Consider the following 20,876-nt stretch of genomic DNA (forward strand, 5'->3'; position numbering starts at 1 on the left):
ATACTGGTTGAACAGCCAGGGAGAGAGGTTGGATCCCTGGGGGATACCACAGGTAGAGAAAAAGATGTCAGAGAGGAAAGACCCCAGTTGGACCTGGGAGGGTCGATTGGATAAAAAGAAGACAGCCACGCCGGAGCCTGACCAGTGATACCCAGGGTATCATGGAGACGGTTGAGCAGGATGGTGTGGTTGACAGTATCAAAGGCAGAAGAGAGATCGAGCAAAATGAGAACACATGGGGTGTTAGAGTCAAGATTAGAGAGCAGGTCCTCACGGATGTTCAGGAGAGCAGTTTCCGTGCTTCTGGCATTTTTGAAGCCAGACTGATGGTCATGAAGACTACCGACAGATTCAGCATGGAGATTAAGCTGGTAGATGGCCAGTTTCTCCAGGAGCTTGCCCAGGAAGGGAGTGATAGAGATTGGGCGATAGTTTGCTGGGCAGGAGGGGTCGAGGGAGGGTTTCTTAAGAAGGGTGTGCACAAGGGAAGGCTTGAGAGGGGATGGGAAGACTTCAGAGGCGAAGGAGTGATTGCAGAAGTCATCAAGGGCAGGAGCCAAGGAGTCATGTGGTCCTTGATAGTTTTGGAGGAACAGGGGTGGACCTGTTTTGACAAGACTTTCATAGATCGGACTTGTCTCGAAACCTTGTCAGCAGAAAAAAGGCAGAGAAGGAGAGAGGAGGGGTGGCTGCAGAAGGGCCAGAGGAAGAGCAGGGAATAGAGGGGGGAGAGGTGATAGGAGGAGAGTGAGGACAGGATGTCCTGAGTTTTTGAAAAGAAGTGAGAGGACAGTGCCGTGCAGAGGTCCTGGGAGGGGACAGGAGAGGTAGAGACTGCAGCAGGGTTGGCCAGCTCCTTGCAGATTTTAAAGAGTTCGGCCGAATTGTTAGATGCCGCAGAGATGCGGGCTTGGATAAGGGCTCTCTTCTTGGTGAGAACAGAGAGTCGGTATCAGGGGAGTTGCTAGGTCTGGAAAAGACCCGGGGCTAAGCTGATGTCGGAACTGTTGGGACTGGGGGCTAGCTAGTCTTTTGGCTGTAGCTCCTGAGATTCTATCCGGGGCTACACCCAAAAGATCAGGGGCTATAGCCCCCTTAGCCCCCCCCTAGCAACGCCCCTGGTCGGTATTGCCTTTGGAGCAGGCGACAGGCCAGTTTGTCCGAGGATGAACATGAAGCACGCCATTTCCTCTCTGACACCCTGCACTTTCGTTTAAGGGTGACGAGATCCGAGTCATACCAGGAGTTACATTTGGCTTTGGGCTTCAGGCGGATTCTCATGACAGGGGCAAGGATATCAAGAGTATCAGATATAGCAGAGTGGAGAGTGGAGAGGGCTGTGTCAGGGTGGGAGTCAGCCGAAGGGGGAGGAGGGGGCGAGAAGGTGGCAGCGAAAGCCTCAACTGACACGCGCTTCATGGGTCAGATGACCGAGAAGGAAGGTGGCAGTGATGAGGGTGGCTTTGCCTGTGGGGTAGAGAAGGTGAGGTGGGAGGATAGGAGAAAGTGATCACTCCAGGAGAGAGAAGTGGAGAGAGGGACAGAGAGGGGAAGGTCAGAAGGGATCAGAGCATCAAGAGTGTGCCCTGCAGAATGAGTCGGCCCAGACGGGAGAATAGAGAGTGAGAGAGAGTCGCAGAGGTCGCAAAAGAGTCCAGAGGGGGGACAGGAGGCATCCTAAGGATGAAAGGTATGTGCTGCAGGCCGTCTGAAGTGCCAGTATACATTCTTAAGAAACATGTGGCCTGCTGCGGGTGGTCAGGAAACCTTCCCACCTGCACACTCACATCCGAGGCTTGGAGGGCGTCCGAGCATTTCAACTTTTTCAGTTGAAAGGAGCCTCAAGCCCCAGGGGGTCCCTCGCAACGGCACCCATGTTGCTAGTCAGCAGTCTTATAACAGGGCTATATATTCTGTTTCTATATTTCATCCAGGGGCTATAAACGTGCACTTTGCGGCGCTCACCTTAGAAGCTGCATTTTCTGGAGCCCTTCTGGCCGTCCCTTCCCTGACGGTATACAGAAGCCTTATCACTTGATTGCCCTTTAACACTGGTTCCTCCACATCAGCCCCTTCATTTGTAAATAGTGTGCCGAAAACCCGCAGGCATCAGGGCACACATAAAACTCAATTTATTACTCGGCTCGACTGGAAGGCGGCCTCAATCGTTGTGACGTTACGATTCTACGAGGTGCGGCTTGAGTCGGCTTGAGACGACGCAGACGTTCTTTCTTTCTGGGTCCTTTCCTCAGTATCCTGAGACTGAGCCCGCCTGAGCCCGTCCTCGCTTGCCAGCGTACGACGACGTACGTCGACGAATCTGCTCGCGGTGCCTGTCCGCTCCTGTGGGCGTTCATCGTATAGCCGCGGCCGCGGCAGGGTACCTCCACCTGCGGGAAGCCTGGTGGGAAGCCAGCTGGAGCACACGGGAGCCGCCGGAGTGTCAGCGTGCGCTGGTCACGGTGTTCGAGGCGGCTCGCAGAGCCTGCCTGCTTTGAGCACTTCGCCGTCCGCGGGACGCCCGTGGGAGAGTGACTCCTCTCGGCGTGGTGAGCGGATAGAGGTTGCGGTGGGTAATCAGCACATGGGGAAAAAGTGCAGGGGGGAGCTATACTGACTTGCAGTGATTACACTGCCTAGCAAGCAGTGTTACTCACTTAAATTAAGCCCTTTTCCCCCCCCTCCCCCTAGATACCTGTCCCCCCCCACCTTTATACCCAGTCTCCCTCCCTTGGTCTGATTTAATGGTACAGCCACCATATGGTGAGGAGTCCATCTGGGTGTGTGTGCTGAACCTGCATAGTGCCTGCCTGAGGGCCTGCCTGAGGGGCGCTGCGATTTGGTGACAGCTGGCTTTGCGCCTCTTCAGCTTAATAAGGACAGTGCAGGTTACGTGTTGAAATCTGGCTCGGATCTGGGTGTAGCAAAATCCAGAAAACCGGCTAGAGAGAAGGCACCTTGATTTCTGTAATAAACCTAATGGCGCCAGGGAAGAAAATGACACAAAATAAGTACAATCTGCGTAAGACAAAGAAACAATTGGAAGTGGCAACCCTGACGAACGAGGAGATGAGAAAACCTAAAATAAATAACAAGGAAAAATCCAGCATATCCATCCCCTTGGGACAGGGAGCCATAACTGGTTTCTTTGCCCCCCTTCCCTTAACAGAAAATAACTCTACGATCATTGAGGACCCCGTCTTATCGGATGATAGGGGTGGTGACCCAATGAGTTCCACTAACTTTGACGACATAGATAACAATTCGCTGTTAGACCTGTGTTTGAGTATCCAGCGGGGGATGACTCCCCAGATCCTCAGGCCGTTGGAAGACACAGGTCTGCGACAGGATAATAATTCTACGTCATCTTCTGATAACATCATAGGCCACGAGATACCTCTGGGCCGACTGTCAGCCTCCCCTAATTTAGTAATGGTTTCAATGGAAGACGGACCGGAGTCAGAGGAAGGAAATCTCTCCACCCTGTTCCCTGGGGCAAAGGAACTGGCAGAGATTCAATCCTCAGTGGCCTCCCTTCAATTTGCACTCAAAATTTTGCTCCAAATGACGGGTCGGATACTTACGAATACTAACCCATTGCCTAATACACAAATAGAAGAAAAGAATAAGGAGGAAGAGGCGGAAATCAATCTATCGGAGGCCATAGGTATCGCTGAGGAAATAAATAAGATAGCTGACAAAGATTCCTCGGTAAATGAGGACTTGAATGAGTCAGTCTTCTATTCCCGTAAACAACGCAAACTGGCTAAGAAAGCGCAAAAGAATAAGGAAAATACGATGCAAGGAACTAAAGAAGATAAGACGGCGCACATTGGGGGGCGCTCAAAAAAAGCAAAAAAAAGGGCATCCAGAGCTAAGAAAAAGATGGGCTCTGGAGAAGGTCGCCTCTGCAGTTGGCTTATCACTCATCAAGATACGAATCTAGTCTCGCCGTCCAAATGTGATCAACCAGTGACGGTGGATCTGACTGATGATGTGGGAAGATTGCCGACCGTGGATGAAACAGAGGACCAGGCAGACGAATGGGAACGATTTGAGGCCGACCTTCAAGAGGAGGAGGAAACACGGATCAGGGGCCCTGACCTGGTACTTCAATCTGAACCAGCCCCGGCTAGTACCATCATCTCCCCCGGTAGATCAGTTATGGACGGACCCGATCTCTCAGGGAACAGAATCTGCCTGATCAAAAACCTGTATAAAACCTGCGAACGTAGATGGCTGCCACGATCAGAGTTCCTAATACGTCTGCATTCGGTCCCTGAACTACGCGTCTTAAAATCAGATGATTTCCTGTTTGTGGAACCATTAAAAGGCCTTAACCCCTGTGTGTCTGCAATACATTGTAAATTTATATCCACCGCACAGATGCTCAGGAAATATCGTGAAGAGCTGAGGGCTGTGGATGTTGAGGTTGATGCAGACTTGGACGAAGTTGACTCCAGTGCCGAACTTGTGGAAATAAGTGGGCCGGGCATACCAGTGGAGTACCCCTTGATACCTAAAGGAAAGAAAGTTGAAATTGCTGATGTTCAGTTGGTCCTAAAATGGCTCGTGGAATCTCTTCCTGAGGTATTACCTAAACATTGAAATTTGACATTGTTATCGTGGAATACAAGAGGATTTGCTCATCTGTTGACGCCGGAGGGGTCGGTTAATTTTATTGTGAAACATAGCCTGATATGCCTACAGGAGACATGGGCAATGGACATTCTATTACTTGATGGATACATGAATTATCAATCCTATGCTAAGAAGGGCGATAAAGGGAGACCATTTGGAGGGCTTTTGATAGGTGTGATCAGCTCTCTGCCCTCGAGACAGATACCTTGTAATGTTTGTGATAATATGCTGGCAGTAGAGGTTGAATATGGATCACAGGATGATAAGGGGAAGTTCCTGTTGATAAATATATATAATCCCCCGCATGCGGGAACTAGTGAACCTATTCAAGAAGCCCTTCATGAATTACTGGCCTCCTGGTCTGTACTACCTGGTAACCGAGCAGTGATTGTTGTGGGTGATTTCAATTGTCGTATTCCTGCTGTGACCGGGAAATATCCTCAAAACCCCAAGTTAAGAGAGAAACATCTATTAACACATACCAAAACCGACATCGAGGGGCCACGTTGGCGTCGGTTGCTTGACGAATGGGATCTGGAAATGCTGAATGGCTACACGAATAGTGACTACCCGGGGAAACATACTTGGTCCAATGGGCTATATAGTAGTACCCTGGATTACATCTTCATGTGCCCTAAAATGCTGCTCTTAGTAGAAGATATGTCTGTATCACCAAATAAATGGAGCGATCATTCAGCTCTCCATTGTATACTAAACATACAACAGAGAGCTCTCGACAAGTGCAATATGGGCACAGTCTATGCGAATAAATCAGGCTCCAACATTAGATGGTCGGCTAAGAATATTAATCAGGCTGCACTGGCACTCGAGATGGATAAATGGCCAAATTTACCCAATTTCCATTCCATGTCTATTGAATCCATAGAAAATTGGATAAAAGCCTTCTCTCATATACATGCTTTGGTTACTACCACTAGCATGTATAGACCGGAGGGTGGGCCCCGCTCTTATAATAATAAGATTAGAGATGCCAAAAGGGACTTGAGACGGGAACTGCGTATGAGCAAGAAAAAGTTAGGACCATCTGATGTATTACGAGTGGTTGCGAGGAAAATCAAAAATAAATATAGATCTATTATTAAAAATATAAAATCTGTCGCTAATACCTGGGCTCACCAGAGATTAGTGCAAACGATTTGTTCTAAAAACACTCGTAGTATCTGGGCACTCCTGGGGGAAACTAGGGAGTCATCGAAGGGCCAAATGGTTAATCCAATTAAAGCTGAGATATGGGTTGAGTTTTTACTTGCCCGTAACACAAAACTACCGAGTGACAAATTGGGCCCTCAGATAACCTTGGCTCCCTATCTGGCCTTTGATATCTCATATACGGCCATAATATCCAAGATAAAGACGCTCAAACCGTCCAGAGCTCCAGGACCGAACGGCCTAGCCAATATAGTTATGAGAAAACAGCCTGAGTTCTGGGCGAGTTTATTAGCAACACTGTTCAAGAAGATAATGTTACAGGGGCAAATACCGAGCTCATGGCAAACAGCAGTATTAATACCTGTTTTTAAAAAGGGCAATCGCCTAGATCCCACTAATTATCGGCTCCTCTCCATGCTGGACACAACGGGTAAATTGTTTGCTTCTTTACTGCTTGAGGAATTACAATCATGGGTAGAAAGGGCTAACATTCTGTCCACCTTCCAGTGTGGATTTAGGAAAGGTTATTCAACGAGTCACAATTTAATGGTCACGAACCTGTTGAGAACTAAAGCACGTAGTAAAGGTGCACCACCTTTATATGCTTTATATATTGATTTTAAAGCAGCTTTCGACACCATCCCTAGGGAACGTTTGTGGGCTAAACTTAACGGTCTTGGGTGTCCAGCAGGCATCCTGTATTACCTTAAATTGCTGCACTACAATACGTCAGTCAGACTGAAATTAGATCAAGAGGGACACCTGACTGATAAAGTGCTGCAGAACAGGGGGGTGAAACAGGGCTGTGTGACGGCCCCCTTGGTATATAACCTGTATGTTTATGACATACCAGTGGCCATAACGGCCGTCTCAAACTGCCCACCTAAGATTGGGGAGCTGGTATGCACTGTCCTGGCTTACGCAGATGACTTGGTCATTTTTGATCACACAATCAGTGGCCTACGCAGATCGGCCACTGCTTTGTGGGATTATGCGAATCATAATGGCCTCACTATCAATCTTGACAAGACTAAGGTATTGCGATTTACCAATAAAAGAGTGTCACGCATAAATCTTATGGTGGGTAAGAACATAATCCCTTACGCCCCACATTATCGGTATATGGTTATCGACTTCGAACCTAGTGGTGACTATACCATATGCAAACATTCTCGGATGACGCGAGCAGCGCAGGTCACTTCGCTGGTTGCGAACTTTACCAACAAGCAAGGAGGTTTCACGTTATGGGGCACTCGCCAACTATATGTGCAGGTTTTTACTCCCATGATAACCTATGGTCTAGAGGCCTTGTTCGACCTAGATCTTAGCTGGCTACAAGTTATAGAAGGGAAATTCTGGCGGCGGGTCTTGGGGCTGCCCCCAGGAATTCCAATGGCCATTTTACGCCTAGAGTTGGGCATACCATCATTGAAAGCTACAGTGATGAAAAAGAGACTAGGGTTTTTTATCAAAATGCGTAGTGGTACAACAAATTCAATATTGACTGCCGTGGATAAGGAAATATGTAAAAAACAAAATACCCTTTCACCCGCTGCTATAATGTTAAGATATCTCGCTGATATAGGATGGACGTATCGTGAAGGGGACTATACCTGGCAAGTTCAGAGAGCCCTAGATAAGCGAATAGATATGTGGGATTGGTTGGAAAATTTTGCCCACCTCAGTGCATTGAAAAGTTATGAATTTGTGAAATTCAGGTTGTATACATATATGAGACCGCAAGATTACCTTAACTTATGCCCTTGCAAAAGACTGCGACGTTTTGTACTCCTATTAAGACTGGGCCAACTCCCGACTCTTTGGGTCACGGGCCGGAAAGATCGACTGCTGTCGACACTAAGGATCTGCAGACTGTGTAAAATCAATAATGTTCTTGAGACAGCAAGACATGTCCTGACTCAATGCAGTAGTATGACAAACATAATACATCAACATATGGGAATGTATACGCATGACTCTGTAACAACCTCAAAGGCATTATTTTGGCATCACTGCTTAAATTCCGAAAATATCCACATTTTTACTGCTTTATATAACATCTGGTTGGTCATAGAGGGAAAATTGGGCATTAGGATCTGAATAGGTAGCATTATCTACACCCAGGTGCAGAGATGGGATACACCTTTACTAGATCCCTTCCTGGGCCATGCGTGACTCTGTAATTGTGAATCCTGTAATTATGAATTCCAACTGCTAACCGTTCTTCCAAATATTGTCAGTATTTCATATCCTGGTGAGTCCTGATGTGATTCCCACAGGGTTTGATTTAGGACGATCTAGGTTGTTTTAGGTCTTAGAATGCATGATTGTGTCTAGGCTAGATTTATTTATTTATTGTGAATCCTGTAATTATGAATTCCAACTGCTAACCGTTCTTCCAAATATTGTCAGTATTTCGTATCCTGGTGAGTTCTGATGTGATTCCCACAGGGTTTGATTTAGGACGATCTAGGTTGTTTTAGGTCTTAGAATGCATGATTGTGTCTAGGCTAGATTTATTTATTTATTGTTATTAGCATTGCCAATTTTTTACTTAGTTGTGTAATCTTAATCTTATTACTGTATTTTGTTGTCATTCATGTGTAAAGTTTATTAGCTAAACTGTAACACATTAAATAAATAAATAAATAAATAAAACTCAATACAAAAACATAAAAGACAAGACAGCACAGAAAGATCAATGCATCCACCAGTGGAAGATGTGTTTAAACAGGAAGATCTTCAAACAATTCCGAAATTGGGGGTAAGTTTGTTTCCTGCTGAAGATTCACGGGCAGGGAAATCTAGGCTCTAGGAGAGAGAGAGGAGAAGGATCTTCCGTTGCCCAAAGCTCTTCTGGCTCTTGGACATGAGAGCAACCAAGTACCCATGGACCTTAACATCTTATTAGGCTCATGTTTTGTTAGCCTATCCGAAAGATACATAGGTGCATTACCGTGATCACAGTTATGGGCCAAGGTAAGTACCTTAAAATGCACCCGAGCTGCTACTGTGAGTCAGTGCAGTTCTTTCCTTATTTCAGAAATATGAGAGTTACCAGGCCATTCTTTTTTGCGATGCAGATCCTTTTCAACGACTTGCAAATCATGAGTTCAACTCCTACTAGTGCCCCTCAGAAGGCGTTGCAATAATCAATTCTCGCAAGAATAGTGGCACTTGCAAGAGAAATGCAGTTTTGTTCTGAAAAAAAAGTTCTGTCTGTCTAAGGAGCTTAAGGTAATGGCGTGAGTTTTTTTTTAGATGTAATTCACATGAGGTTTTGCACCTGGTGATGCTTCTAAGAAAACACCCACAGCCTGTTTCATGGAATTATTTTCGTGAAAAACGCAGATTTGCACCCCTTTCTGCCTGAAAATCCCTGTTTGAAGTATATGGATTTTCGGGCAGAAAGGCGCGCAAATCTGCATTTTTCACGCAAATAATTCCATGAATCAGACTGCCAGTGTTTTTACTTTATCAAGAACAGGGATCACAAATTGTAGGTGGAGGAAAGTTTTGACCTGCAGTCAGAGGAACCAAATTTTAACAACTCTGTTAATGCACATCCAGTTGAACGACATCCAGTGCTAAATACTATAGTAGATGGAAAGCGGTATGCAGTCTTTCCATCGAAAACGTTTCCAACTAAACTTTTTCCATCAAAACTTATTCAATGAAAAAAATATGCATCAAATGCATATTTGTGTGGGATAAAGGGTTAATTTTGTTTGGGGTGGGTTGTTACGGGTAAAATAAAATACTAAAAAAATGCATTCGATGCACATTTTCTCGTTAGATAACTTTCGATGCATTTTAATTTCGTCAGAAAGTTTTCGATGTAAAGACATGTAACGATGGAATGCAGGTTAACAGCGTCTGTTTTGTATGTCCCATCATGCTCAAACAGCAGCTGTGTATCATCAGCGAAGTTCCTGAATTGCACACCCATGTCAGCAAGAAACTCGTTTAATGCAGATGTTGAATAATGCCAGTGACAAACGTGCACCCTGGGATGCGGTAAAGGTATTGTGGCTGAGGCAGATGAAGCATTGCCCCAGCGCACGGCAGACCTCATGTTGCCTAGGAATGACTGTACTCAGTAGACAGCATTTTCTGAGGAGTGACCCACTGTGGTTAGGTAGTTAAGAGGCGATCGTGGTGCAGTAGGTCAAATGCTGCTGAGAGATCGAGCAATATCAGCAGTCCCAATCTCCCTCGGTCCACAATATTCAACATGTTAGACTGTAAATCCAGCAAAGCACTCTCAGTGCCATGATGCAGGCGGAAGCCAGACTGTTAAGGATGTACAATAGCAGCGGCTTCCAGATTTTTGTGAAGTTTCATACTGGCTGTCTTGTCAATTCCCTTAAGAAGTGGGAGTTTGTGACAGGTCTAGGATCTACAGGGCCCTTGGACTGAGCATCGTTTTCTTCACCAAAGGACTTGGAGTGACCTCCTTGAAGTCATCAGTCACACTGTTGTGTAAAAAGGACGAATTAACAAATCATGTGAGAAATGGAGAGCATATTGTAATATGTTCAAAATTAATTTCATCGAAATATTGTCTCCATATCAGTTATTGTGATAGGGTGACCTGAACATTTAGAATGGTAAGGGGAGTGTTTAGCTTCTGGGAGTGTCTTATACGGGTCATTGGACATTTCGTCCTTATTTGTAGCTGAGCTAGCAGCCAAGACCTTCTTCATCTGTTCTCGTGCATGGGTGATTTTATCCGCAAAAGCCTGTTGAGCCCTTATACAGTCAGTGTTAGAAGAAATGAAAGCCTGGACTTGAGCCTTGGGTTTGTCTACTGATCTCAAGATGTCGAAGAGTTTCTTCGAGTTGTTCAATGCATTTATTAGCTGAGCGTTGAAAAAGTTTTCTTTTGCCGAATGGCTAACTTGGCCGTTTTGGCAAGGCCCTTCCAAGTTGTTTTGCTAAATTCAGTTTTGGAATTTGACCAAGCCCTTTCGAACTGTCGTTTAGCTTTTTTCACGGCTACTAAATCTGGGGTGTCCCAGCTGTTATGACAAAGACCATCTCTAACAGTCTTCCATCAAAGGAGCTAATTGGTCCAACTCAAGATCTTTCTGTAGGAAATGGCAAGTGTGTCTGGGGTCTGAGTAGTTGGTTGATTCTAGAACAGCACTCATGCATTCCAAGAGCTCACTTGTTTTGACTTTCTTAAAATTCCTACTAAGAATCCTTGTTGTCATATTTAGTTTTTTCTCTAGTTTATCTGGGAACTGAATGTCAAATTCAACAAATAAGCGGTCTGATCAAACACATGGGGCCTCATTACAAGTGTCGCGGTCTGGAAAACAAGGTTGCCGGTAAGCTTACCGGCCCCTTAGTTTCCAGACTGCCACACTACGAGTCTGCTTGCTGGGGCCGATGTACCCGACTGGTCTGACCCTGCCAGGCGCAGCGGGCGCGGCAGGCACAGTTGCCATGGAAGCAACAGAACCGTCAGCAATGGTGCCAGTGCTTCTGAGTCCCCATTCCTATGGAGTCATATTGGTGAAGTGGACTCCATAGGAATGGGGACTGGCACTTTCCGGCACCTGACTTCCCGGGACTTGTAATGTCCCGGTGGCACCGTGAAGCGAGGTGCCAGAAACGGTGTTACGAGGTCGGCAGCAACCGCCAACCTCGTAATGAGGCCCAATGTCTGGTGTTAGTAATGGTGATGTCTAAGTTACGGGATTCAACCCAATCCAGTATCTTACCTTTGGAATTGGTAACTTCAGGGTTGTGGACTGTGAATTCAATGTTGTTCAAGTTTGATTCTAAGGATATCGTTTTTCTATCACCGATGTCTCCTCGCCATCGATTTAAATCACCTAGTAAGATGGTTGAACAATTAGGCCTGTTTAGTGGGGTCCCAGGATCTGAGTAATGCCATCATTGAAACTAGGCATGTCTTCTTGAGGGCGGTACAAAAGAATAAAATGTATGCAGGTGATGTGGTTAGGAGTAAGCTTTAGATGCAAAAGTTAGCAGCCGTTGAAGATGCATGGCACCTCAAAAAGATAACATTCTTTCTTTAATATAAGTGCAACTCCCCCTCCATTCCCTTGAACCCGATTCTGGGAAAAGAATACATACCCCAGAGGTACCGTTAGGTCAATTGTGGGCCCATTATATTCCATGAGCCAAGTTTCCGTGAGGCAGACAATGTCAATGTTATGTTCTAGTATGTAGTTGTGAATATCTATGGCATGTTTATTCATAGAACTTGTGTTCAATAAAGACAACTTAATAATGTTACCCTCAACGATGTTCGCTAATGGGGGTAACTTGGGGATACAACTGCAATCAAAGGAGACAAGTGTGGGCCAGCTGCCATTCAAAGTATTTGTCTCAAGGGGCGCCAGAGATGGTGTAGTAGCTAAAAAGGCATTAGCCGCAGCAAGATCTAGTGGGTAATTAGCGCCATCCAAGCCCATGGTTTCACACTCCTCAGTACGCTGAAAGTAGTAGGTGGCAGGGCATGGGTCAATGAAGACGGCAATGGGATCCAGGTATTTGTTTGCCCTACTGAGACCAGTTTCTCCTAACAGGAACAAGGAGACGTCCACATCCTGAACTAACAGCACAACATTGTGCGTAGCATGTACAATAAGGGGTAGGAGGTCGACATTAACAAGCTGTGTACAGTACCAGACGGGACAATAGGGCCTGGGAATATCAGTTCCCTAAAGTCTGCATCAGCTCTAAGCGGTGAACTTTCAATAGTTACTCCTAAGGGCTCCTGAGGAACTGATATTCCCAGGCCCTATTGTCCCATCTGATACCGACACACAGCTTGTTAATGCCGACCTCTCACCCCTTATTGTACATGCTACGGACAATGTTGTGCCGTTAGTTCAGGATGTGGACGTCTCCTTATTCCTGTTAGGAGAAACTGGTCTCAGTAGGGCAAACAAATACCTGGATCTCATTGCCGTCTTAAGTGACCCTTGCCCTGCCACCTACTACTCTCAGCGTACTGAGGAGTGTGAAACCATGGGCTTGGATGGCGCTAATTCCCCCCTAGATCTTGCCGCGGCTGGTTGAATAATTTAATCCTAAACGTGCTGCTGGGAAATGTAGTCCAGCACGGAATCACAATCTGCACAATAGTAGTTTGTAAAAGTTTCTTCCCCCAAAATACGATCTGCTGACAATAAACTAAGATAAAGGAACAGGTGAGACCAATCACTTCACCCCGACCCAAATTCTATCTCCCACCCCGCCTATTTAGATGAGATGCATGCGACTGTGACTGTATGCAAGTGTGTGTGTGTGTGTGTGTGTGAGTCTTTCTGTAAAAGCATATTAGAAACAATGAGTGTGTCAGGGAGACCATGTGGCAGTATGAGTGAGGGAGACCGAATGAGAATGACTTGATGAGACAGTGAGCCTGTGAGACAGAGTTTGTGAGAGTGAGTCTCGGATTGACAGTGTATGAAAGAGGAGGTTTGTAATTGTCAGATTGTGTGCACGTGTGAGAAGGAGGGACCATGTGAGATTGTAGGTAAGTACCTAGAGTGGATTTGGGGTTCAGGGGGTATAAGCAGACAAAAAGAAGCACCACAGTCTTGCCGTTCTTTGTTGTCTGTCCCCTTTATCTTGTCATTGGCTTTATAGGTCCCCATGCGGAAGGTGATAAACAACCCAAGGAGTAATTGAGCTGCCACAGTGAAGGGGTGGCAGCAGCTAATGAAGAAAGGGCCACAGATAACCAAATGATGCCACAAATAAAAAAAGAAAAAATAATGGGAAGCGCGGTGGAGAGAAACTAGGAGAGAAGGGGAAAAAAGGAATGAGCCAAAGAAAGATAAATGTGCAGATAAAACAGCAAGAACACAAGGAGGAATAATTTGCATGCTACAGAAAAAAGGCTTTACAAGAGTTTGTAAAATAAATCCATGGGTACAATAACAGCACACTGGAAATATGCAGGGTAGAATGTTATGCCCCGTGAACAGCAATACAATGGGTCTTCACAGGTAAAAGAAACAGACCCATCTATAAGGGAACAAACACAGAGCAGTGCTCGCCAGGTTTACGCTGTGTTTAACTTTTGCAGCCCACAGCTCCCTATGTGCAGTGTTTCTGGGGACCCCTTGGGTGCTCCTTTCAGATTCATTTGAGATTCTTTTACTATCCTTGATTAACTTCTGATCTCAAAGATAGAGGGATTCAGTGTATCCTTCCTAAAATGTAATGCTGTGAGCAATTAGCACACCCACACCTTAAGTGGAATGCTAAGGGGGATATTGCTCTGCTCCTGTGACTTTTTAGTCACATATACAACCTCCTAGCTACGGCTGGTGGCAGTGAATGTGCTCTACCAACTAGTGTGCTACTTTTTACCGCAGACTATGTTCATAGTCCCGGTTGTGCACAATAGGGTCACCTATGTTCTAACATGGTGGCTGCTTTGTTATTTCACCATTTCTAGCGTGGCTGTCCTTTGTTAGCCCTTCTTCTACTATTCTGGGAAGGGAACGTCAGTGTATGTGTTATTCCTTTGGCTGGAATCCTACGGTGTCCCCGCCTATGCTCCTCTGTGACTGGGCAGGCAGGAAGTAGGGGAGGAGCTTTTCACTCCCCTACCCCTTTTCTGCTTGAGTGCCTGAATGGAACCAGTGCCCACTGTGGGGCTGGCTGTACTGATTGGACAGTCACCACCCCTTTCTGTAAACTGGTGAGAGAGATTGCAGAGGGGTGTCTGCTGCAACTAAATAAAAGGTGAGGTTACTGAGGTGAAAGGCAAGTCGACCACTTTAAACTGAAGTAACGGAAGAAGACGACCAGAGACGCCTGCAGACCCTTTGCAACACCGAGAAGAAATCACTGCTGTCCTGACCCTGACTTCTGCTCAACAGAGGATCTCCAAAGAGGACAACTCCTTCCCTTTGGCTGGTGGGACCAATCTGCCCTAAGACGACAAACAAACTGAACCATCTCCCGAGGTGCTGTGCCTCTCCAAAGCTGCAGACCGCGAATACCAGGAGACATCCACCCCAATTGAAGTGCATCATATTTGCAAGGCCAAATCCGTCCAAGTCTTTGCCGAGATCCAAGTGAACCTCCAGAGATAGGATCTGACTCATCTACAGTCCCCTCACCAGAGTGCAGGACTTAAGAAGCGAAGAAGTGAAGAAGATTGACTTCTTGGTTTAAAGTAAGCAATACCATTTCAACCCACAGTTCCTTATGTTAGAAGAAAGGTTAGTAGCCGGATTCTCCTCTGTGTATCCTCATTGTGGTGACGAGATGACGGTCTCTGGCGGGAAGGTCTCAGCAGCAGTCTCGAGAGGGGACCCTTGGCATGGATTTCTTCAGCTTCTTTGGTCAGTCTGCGCTTTTGGCACCTTTTTCTCAGCCCAGGCAAAGGACGGTAAGCGCAAGAGCAAGAACTGATATGCATGATGAGGCAGGTGAAGATACGCGGGGAATTGGGAGAGAGGTGAACAAATGGGGGTGATAAAGACCTGAGTAATATAGGTTGTAAATAAAAAAACAATCGGAGGAGGAGTTGAGCAAAAACTGGGAGCGATAGAGGAGGGATCGATGTGAGAGGCAGAATGTGGGAGGCAGGGGGGGGGAAGAGGGCAGATGCAAAGAAGAGGGTGGGAGAAAGGGAGGTAAAGCTACGGCATGTAGGAGCGGGGCATGTGAAATCCGCCATCAGCTGCCCTCGGATCATTGGTATGTGGCAACAGCTCTTTTTGGGCATGCAGAACTCACAATGCCTGTCAACTGTGCATACCCCAGCATGTGTGCCGCTTGGCATATAGGAAATGCAATACTTGCTGTTAGTGGGCATATGGGAGCCGGCAACACCTGCTGCTGGTGGAAATGTGGGAATTGCCACTGCATGCTGTAGCTGTGTATTTGGTGTAGGCAGTAACTGTTACCCAGCAGGTGCTACAATCTGCATTGCTGGACAATGTGGAAACCCTTCATCGACGCTATGCATGTGCCTTTAACTCTGATTATCCATTGGCTGAGGTTACCATATGCCTACAATGCACGTTTGCACAATTTTCGAAAGAATGTACAACCTGTCTGCTCTAGTCGTGGTCAGTGGTAATACTGGCATAATCTAATCTAAAATACACCATTTAGCAAGCATTTGGCAGGTAAGTAATTGGCAGAAAACTCTGAGCTACCCTTTCCCCCATCATATGGCCTTTAGAAAAGTACAAGTTTTAAGAAACTGGCCTATGGTATTTCCCAGAACTTTCTTCACTCAGGCCATCCTAAAAACACGAGTTATTATTGTGAATTTCGCTGTCGATTTAGCAGTATAATTTGCCCTCTCATTCCCAGAGCCCCCCCCCTCACACCATTCTGCTGGGTGCTTCCAAACTCGTGCGCTGCACTACTGAGTAGAAAGGGCGTGCACACTGCAAATCAGGGCCCACCTATTCATATCAATGGGTAAAGCTAAAATTCGTCCACAACCTGGCTTATGGGGTTACCCCTGCCAAAAAGCACCACCATTCACAATGCTGCTTTTGCAGCTGGACTGAAACAAGTGCACCATATGCAGGAAATCACCCCTGCAATACTGCATGTTATGCAGGTAACACGCGCAGCCAGTCTGGAACATGCTCCACCAAAGGACAGACCTATCACTGCAAGACCATTGCATGTGGACTTCACATAGGACTAACCACGCAAGACAGAAAGGTGACCCACAATTAGGGACTTAAAAGTATTGCACCCCACTGAGGTCACCCTGACTGCAATAATAAAACGTGATTTTCACTGCAGGATTGATATATGTGCATTTCACATGGGGCAGCAGCCCATCACTGCAATACTGAAAGTTCAACCACACCGCACAATTGAAACTGACGCACCGTACATCCTTCACACTGTGAAGTGCATTTCAAACCAGATAGGACGCCACAACTACAATAATGAAAGGAGACGCTCACTGGTGCACTGAAAGAGGTGCACCGTGCATTAGTCACCAGGGCAATATTGAGAGGCGACCAACACTGTAGGACTGCCAAATGCACCTAAAGCAGGACACCGCCAAAGTAAGGCGGCTCCTACTACAGCACTAAGCAACTCACACGAGGAAGGACAACACTACTGTTGTATTGGAAGGTGACGGTGCTAAAAGCTTGAGAATCCCATAGGAAGCATAGAGGAGTCTCAGGAGGACAGCTCGGCAGCAACGTGCTTGCCTTGGAAGCATTTGACACAGAGCAACACAGGTTCGATCCCCGGGTCCGTGCCTAAAAACCTCTGGGTATTAAGCGTGTTATAAATAACCTATCACGTGCGTTAATGGCAGCTACACAATCAGATGCTGGCAATAAGGCTCGCGTGTTGGTAGGTGGAGCGTACGCGGGAGGCGGAAATGCTAATCCTACTCTATGTCCGTGCTCGACCATTCTCCCCAGAAAGGTGAAAAATCCACTAAACAGTAAAACAATGTCTGCAAGTTTATCACGTTTTACCATTCTGGGGATATCAGATATAAGCATCTATCCTGTTTAAGTGTTGGCAGTGAGATGCCTCCGCATCCAGTACTTCTATTGGGCAATGCAACATGAAGATGTTTACATTTCTGCCTGAACTATGCCTATGTTTGAGGAATATCGAACTTAGTGGGAACTGATTAGCGCCGGATTGAATCCTAGAAGAAGAGCCTGCTAGCTTGACATCAGCACCTACCATAGGCCATTTTACACTCTCCAGGTGTCACACAAACATACCTGGCTGTGTGATATTAGCTGCGCTTGTTTGGCACTGTGTATATGGGAGCGCTAGTTCACATGTGCAAGCATAATGGGTCATTTATAATGGAATAAAGCTATAGTCTGCATCACATGTGGATGTTAGAGTTGCAGCACGCTACGTACTAGCACCTCATTCCCCAGTGGTAGCTCCTGCTTGGTGGTGATTCTTGACCTTGATCCCCAGGAGCTGCTTTCAGCATCTGCTCATTAAAGGGTTATTTCGATCTTGTAGACCACAGAAGTAAATAAAATGGCTCAGCACCCAGCAAGACTGAGTTTAACTTCCATAGTTGGGCTCTAACTGCGGGTTCTGTCTTCCTTGCTTCTACACAGACATTGATATGAATTCCTCATTGTCACATTTATTATATAAAAACTCACTATTATCTTACAGTAATTTCTTCTTTTTCAAATAAGGTCATTGGTTTATAATGATATTACCGAGCTTCAAGTACAAGAAATGAACAGCAGGCGAAATGTATACAGAAGTAATTTGGGACCGGATACCTTGCGCTTGAGAAAAGGAATTAACTCTTGCAGTGAGTTTGTGCATTTTATTAGCATGGTTTTTGTGGTCAGCTGACACATGTTTCCACCTCTCAGGGTCTTTATCAAGGATAGTGGATATTGGCTGCCTGCTAGTGTTGTTCTGTCTGGGCTCAGTTTTCACTGTCTAGCCAGTTGGCCTGGAGACATTGCCCAACCGTGGGTCATCAATGGGCACCACAAGTGAAAACTGAGCCCCGACAGAGCAGGCAGCCAATGTCCACTATCTAGCCTTGATAACGACCATGAGAGGTCTAAACCTAGTGCCAAATACATCTCTACTCGTTATAAACAGAGATATGTTGCCACTTTAAATGCAATACAATGGCATTTATAGTGGGCCATTTGGGACATAATTCAAGATTCATGAATGTACATACTGAACACTGAAATGTACACATTCCATACTGAATGTCCATATCACATATTGAGATGCATACGTTAGATATGCATCTCAATATATGAAATATACTTCTCAGTATGTAATGTATACATTTCTGTGTCAGTAAATACACATTTATAAATCTTGAATTATGTCCCAAGCGGCCCTGAATAGGCAACTGGATCTTCTATCATTTGAGTCCATCCAGTCTCACACACACCAGTGTCCTCCTTCCAGCCATTCCCATGATAGATGCTCTCTGGTGCAAAACTTACTTTGCCATGTACACGCGCTCGAAAGCTGGAGAACCGGTCCTCTGGAAACCTCTTGTGTTCTGCTTCGTGTTTTCATGTTCCACCTTGTGCGCAAAAAAGGCTGTGGAAAAAGCATGCGAGTCTTTGTTAATATAGATCTGGCACTACGCAGCCTTTCCCAAGATAGTGGAAAGCGGCGTGATCTGGTCTAACAGTAGATTGAGTTAGGAAAAAATCCCACAGCATCAGACAACAAGGGCCGAAATTTGGAAAGGTGGGTACTTGTATATTATTAAAAATAAGCAGGCCTAAACATATTTTCCTATTAAAATATTCTTTCATTTTTAGGATCTTCGTTGTATCATTTTTAGTTTTGGCTTTCAGCTGGAACTCTAGAACAGGCCATTTGGGCAACATTATTGCCATGGATGATAAAGAATCAGGCATTTCAGGGGCTTAAAGTCTATATGCAACATTTTTATTTATTGGTTATTTGTAATGCGCACTATACATCAAACATTTGGTTTCAAGGCGCATGAAGACAAGAGGGGAGAGGAACGGGGATAAAACAAAAACAAAAACATTCTCAAAAGGTCTTGAAACATTCGGATTGTGCAAGTGCTAAAGCATGAGTGCAGGAGAGAGGGGGGATGGGGAGAGAAAGTGCAGGAAGGGGGTAGGAAGACAAACAAAAACATTCTGACTAGGTCGTGAGACGATTTGGAACGTGCAAGTGCTGAGGGGGAGGAAGCGAGAGGGACATTAAAACAAAACAAGTTAAACAAGTTAAAGTGCAGGAACAAGTACGTAAACTGCATAAAAGGGGAGGCCAGGTATGCAATTGAGACAAGCAGGTAGCAGAGTATGTCGCCTGGAAAAGCTGCGCCTCAAGTGATGAGGGGCTACATCAGGTATACAGGCAACGAATGCGACTGTGAAGAACCACATTGGCAAGGAGGATAAGTGCAACATAGCAGTGCCTTGCCTCAGGGCCCGGCATGCAATTATGGCAAGGCATGTATGAAAGAACTGCAGCTGGGAAGCCAGGCCTCTGGGTAAAAGTCACTCATTGGTTGCATGTAGGTAAGGACGGATGAAAAGTCACTCAGGGGTTGCAGATGGTAAGGCACAAAACAGCACAGATGCAAAGTCAATCGGAGGTTGCAGATGGTAAGGCATCGCACAACAGAGCACAGATGCAAAAGTCAATCGGAGGTTGCAGATGGTAAGGCGCAACACAGCACGGATGCAAAAGTCAATCGGAGGTTGCAGATGGTAAGGCATCGCACAACAGAGCACAGATGCAAAAGTCAATCGGAGGTTGCAGATGGTAAGGCACAACAGAGCACAGATGCAAAAGTCAATGGAGGTTGCAGATGGCAGGGCACAACAGAGCACGGATGCAAAAGTCAATCAGAGGTTGCAGATGGTAAGGCGCAACACAGCACGGATGCAAAAGTCAATCGGAGGTTGCAGATGGCAGGGCACAACAGAGTACGGATGCAAAAGTCAATCAGAGGTTGCAGATGGTAGGGCACAACAGAGCACAGATGCAAAAGTCAATGGAGGTTGCAGATGGCAGGGCACAACAGAGCACGGATGCAAAAGTCAATCAGAGGTTGCAGATGGTAAGGCGCAACACAGCACGGATGCAAAAGTCAATCGGAGGTTTCAGATGGCAGGGCACAACAGAGCACGGATGCAAAAGTCAATCAGAGGTTGCAGATGGTAGGGCACAACAGAGCACAGATGCAAAAGTCAATCGGAGGTTGCAGATGGCAGGGCACAACAGAGCACGGATGCAAAAGTCAATCAGAGGTTGCAGATGGTAGGGCACAACAGAGCACAGATGCAAAAGTCAATCAGAGGTTGCAGATGGTAAGGCGTAACACAGCACAGATGCAAGGACAACCAGTGGATTGCGGGTGGGTAAAATGAAGCAAAATGCAAGGTGGTTACAGGAGGGTGAAAGAGAGGGAACAGCACAGGCTGAGGAAGAACAGAGCAGAAGAAGGCAGGGGGCACAGTGGATAAGAGTAAGACATGGCAAGCCTCAATAGTGGGTGAGAGGCTGCTACAGGCATGATTTCAGGAAGGAGCCCAATGATTAGGCGAGAGCTATAAACAGCA

General features: G+C 46.1%; 1 protein-coding gene across 1 annotated transcript in view; it reads right to left on the minus strand.

The window, feature by feature from the left end:
* Nucleotides 1-20,876, minus strand: part of ALOX5AP (arachidonate 5-lipoxygenase activating protein) — a 261,164-nt gene that overhangs the window by 157,737 nt on the left and 82,551 nt on the right. Inside the window, exon 2 of the mRNA XM_069639513.1 lies at nucleotides 18,768-18,867. Coding sequence (XP_069495614.1) covers nucleotides 18,768-18,867 — 100 coding nt within the window. The remainder of the gene's footprint in view (nucleotides 1-18,767; nucleotides 18,868-20,876) is intronic.

The sequence above is a fragment of the Ambystoma mexicanum genome, chromosome 7q, assembly GCF_040938575.1.
Source record: "Ambystoma mexicanum isolate Mex_15411 chromosome 7q, UKY_AmexF1_1, whole genome shotgun sequence".
NCBI lineage: Eukaryota > Metazoa > Chordata > Amphibia > Caudata > Ambystomatidae > Ambystoma > Ambystoma mexicanum.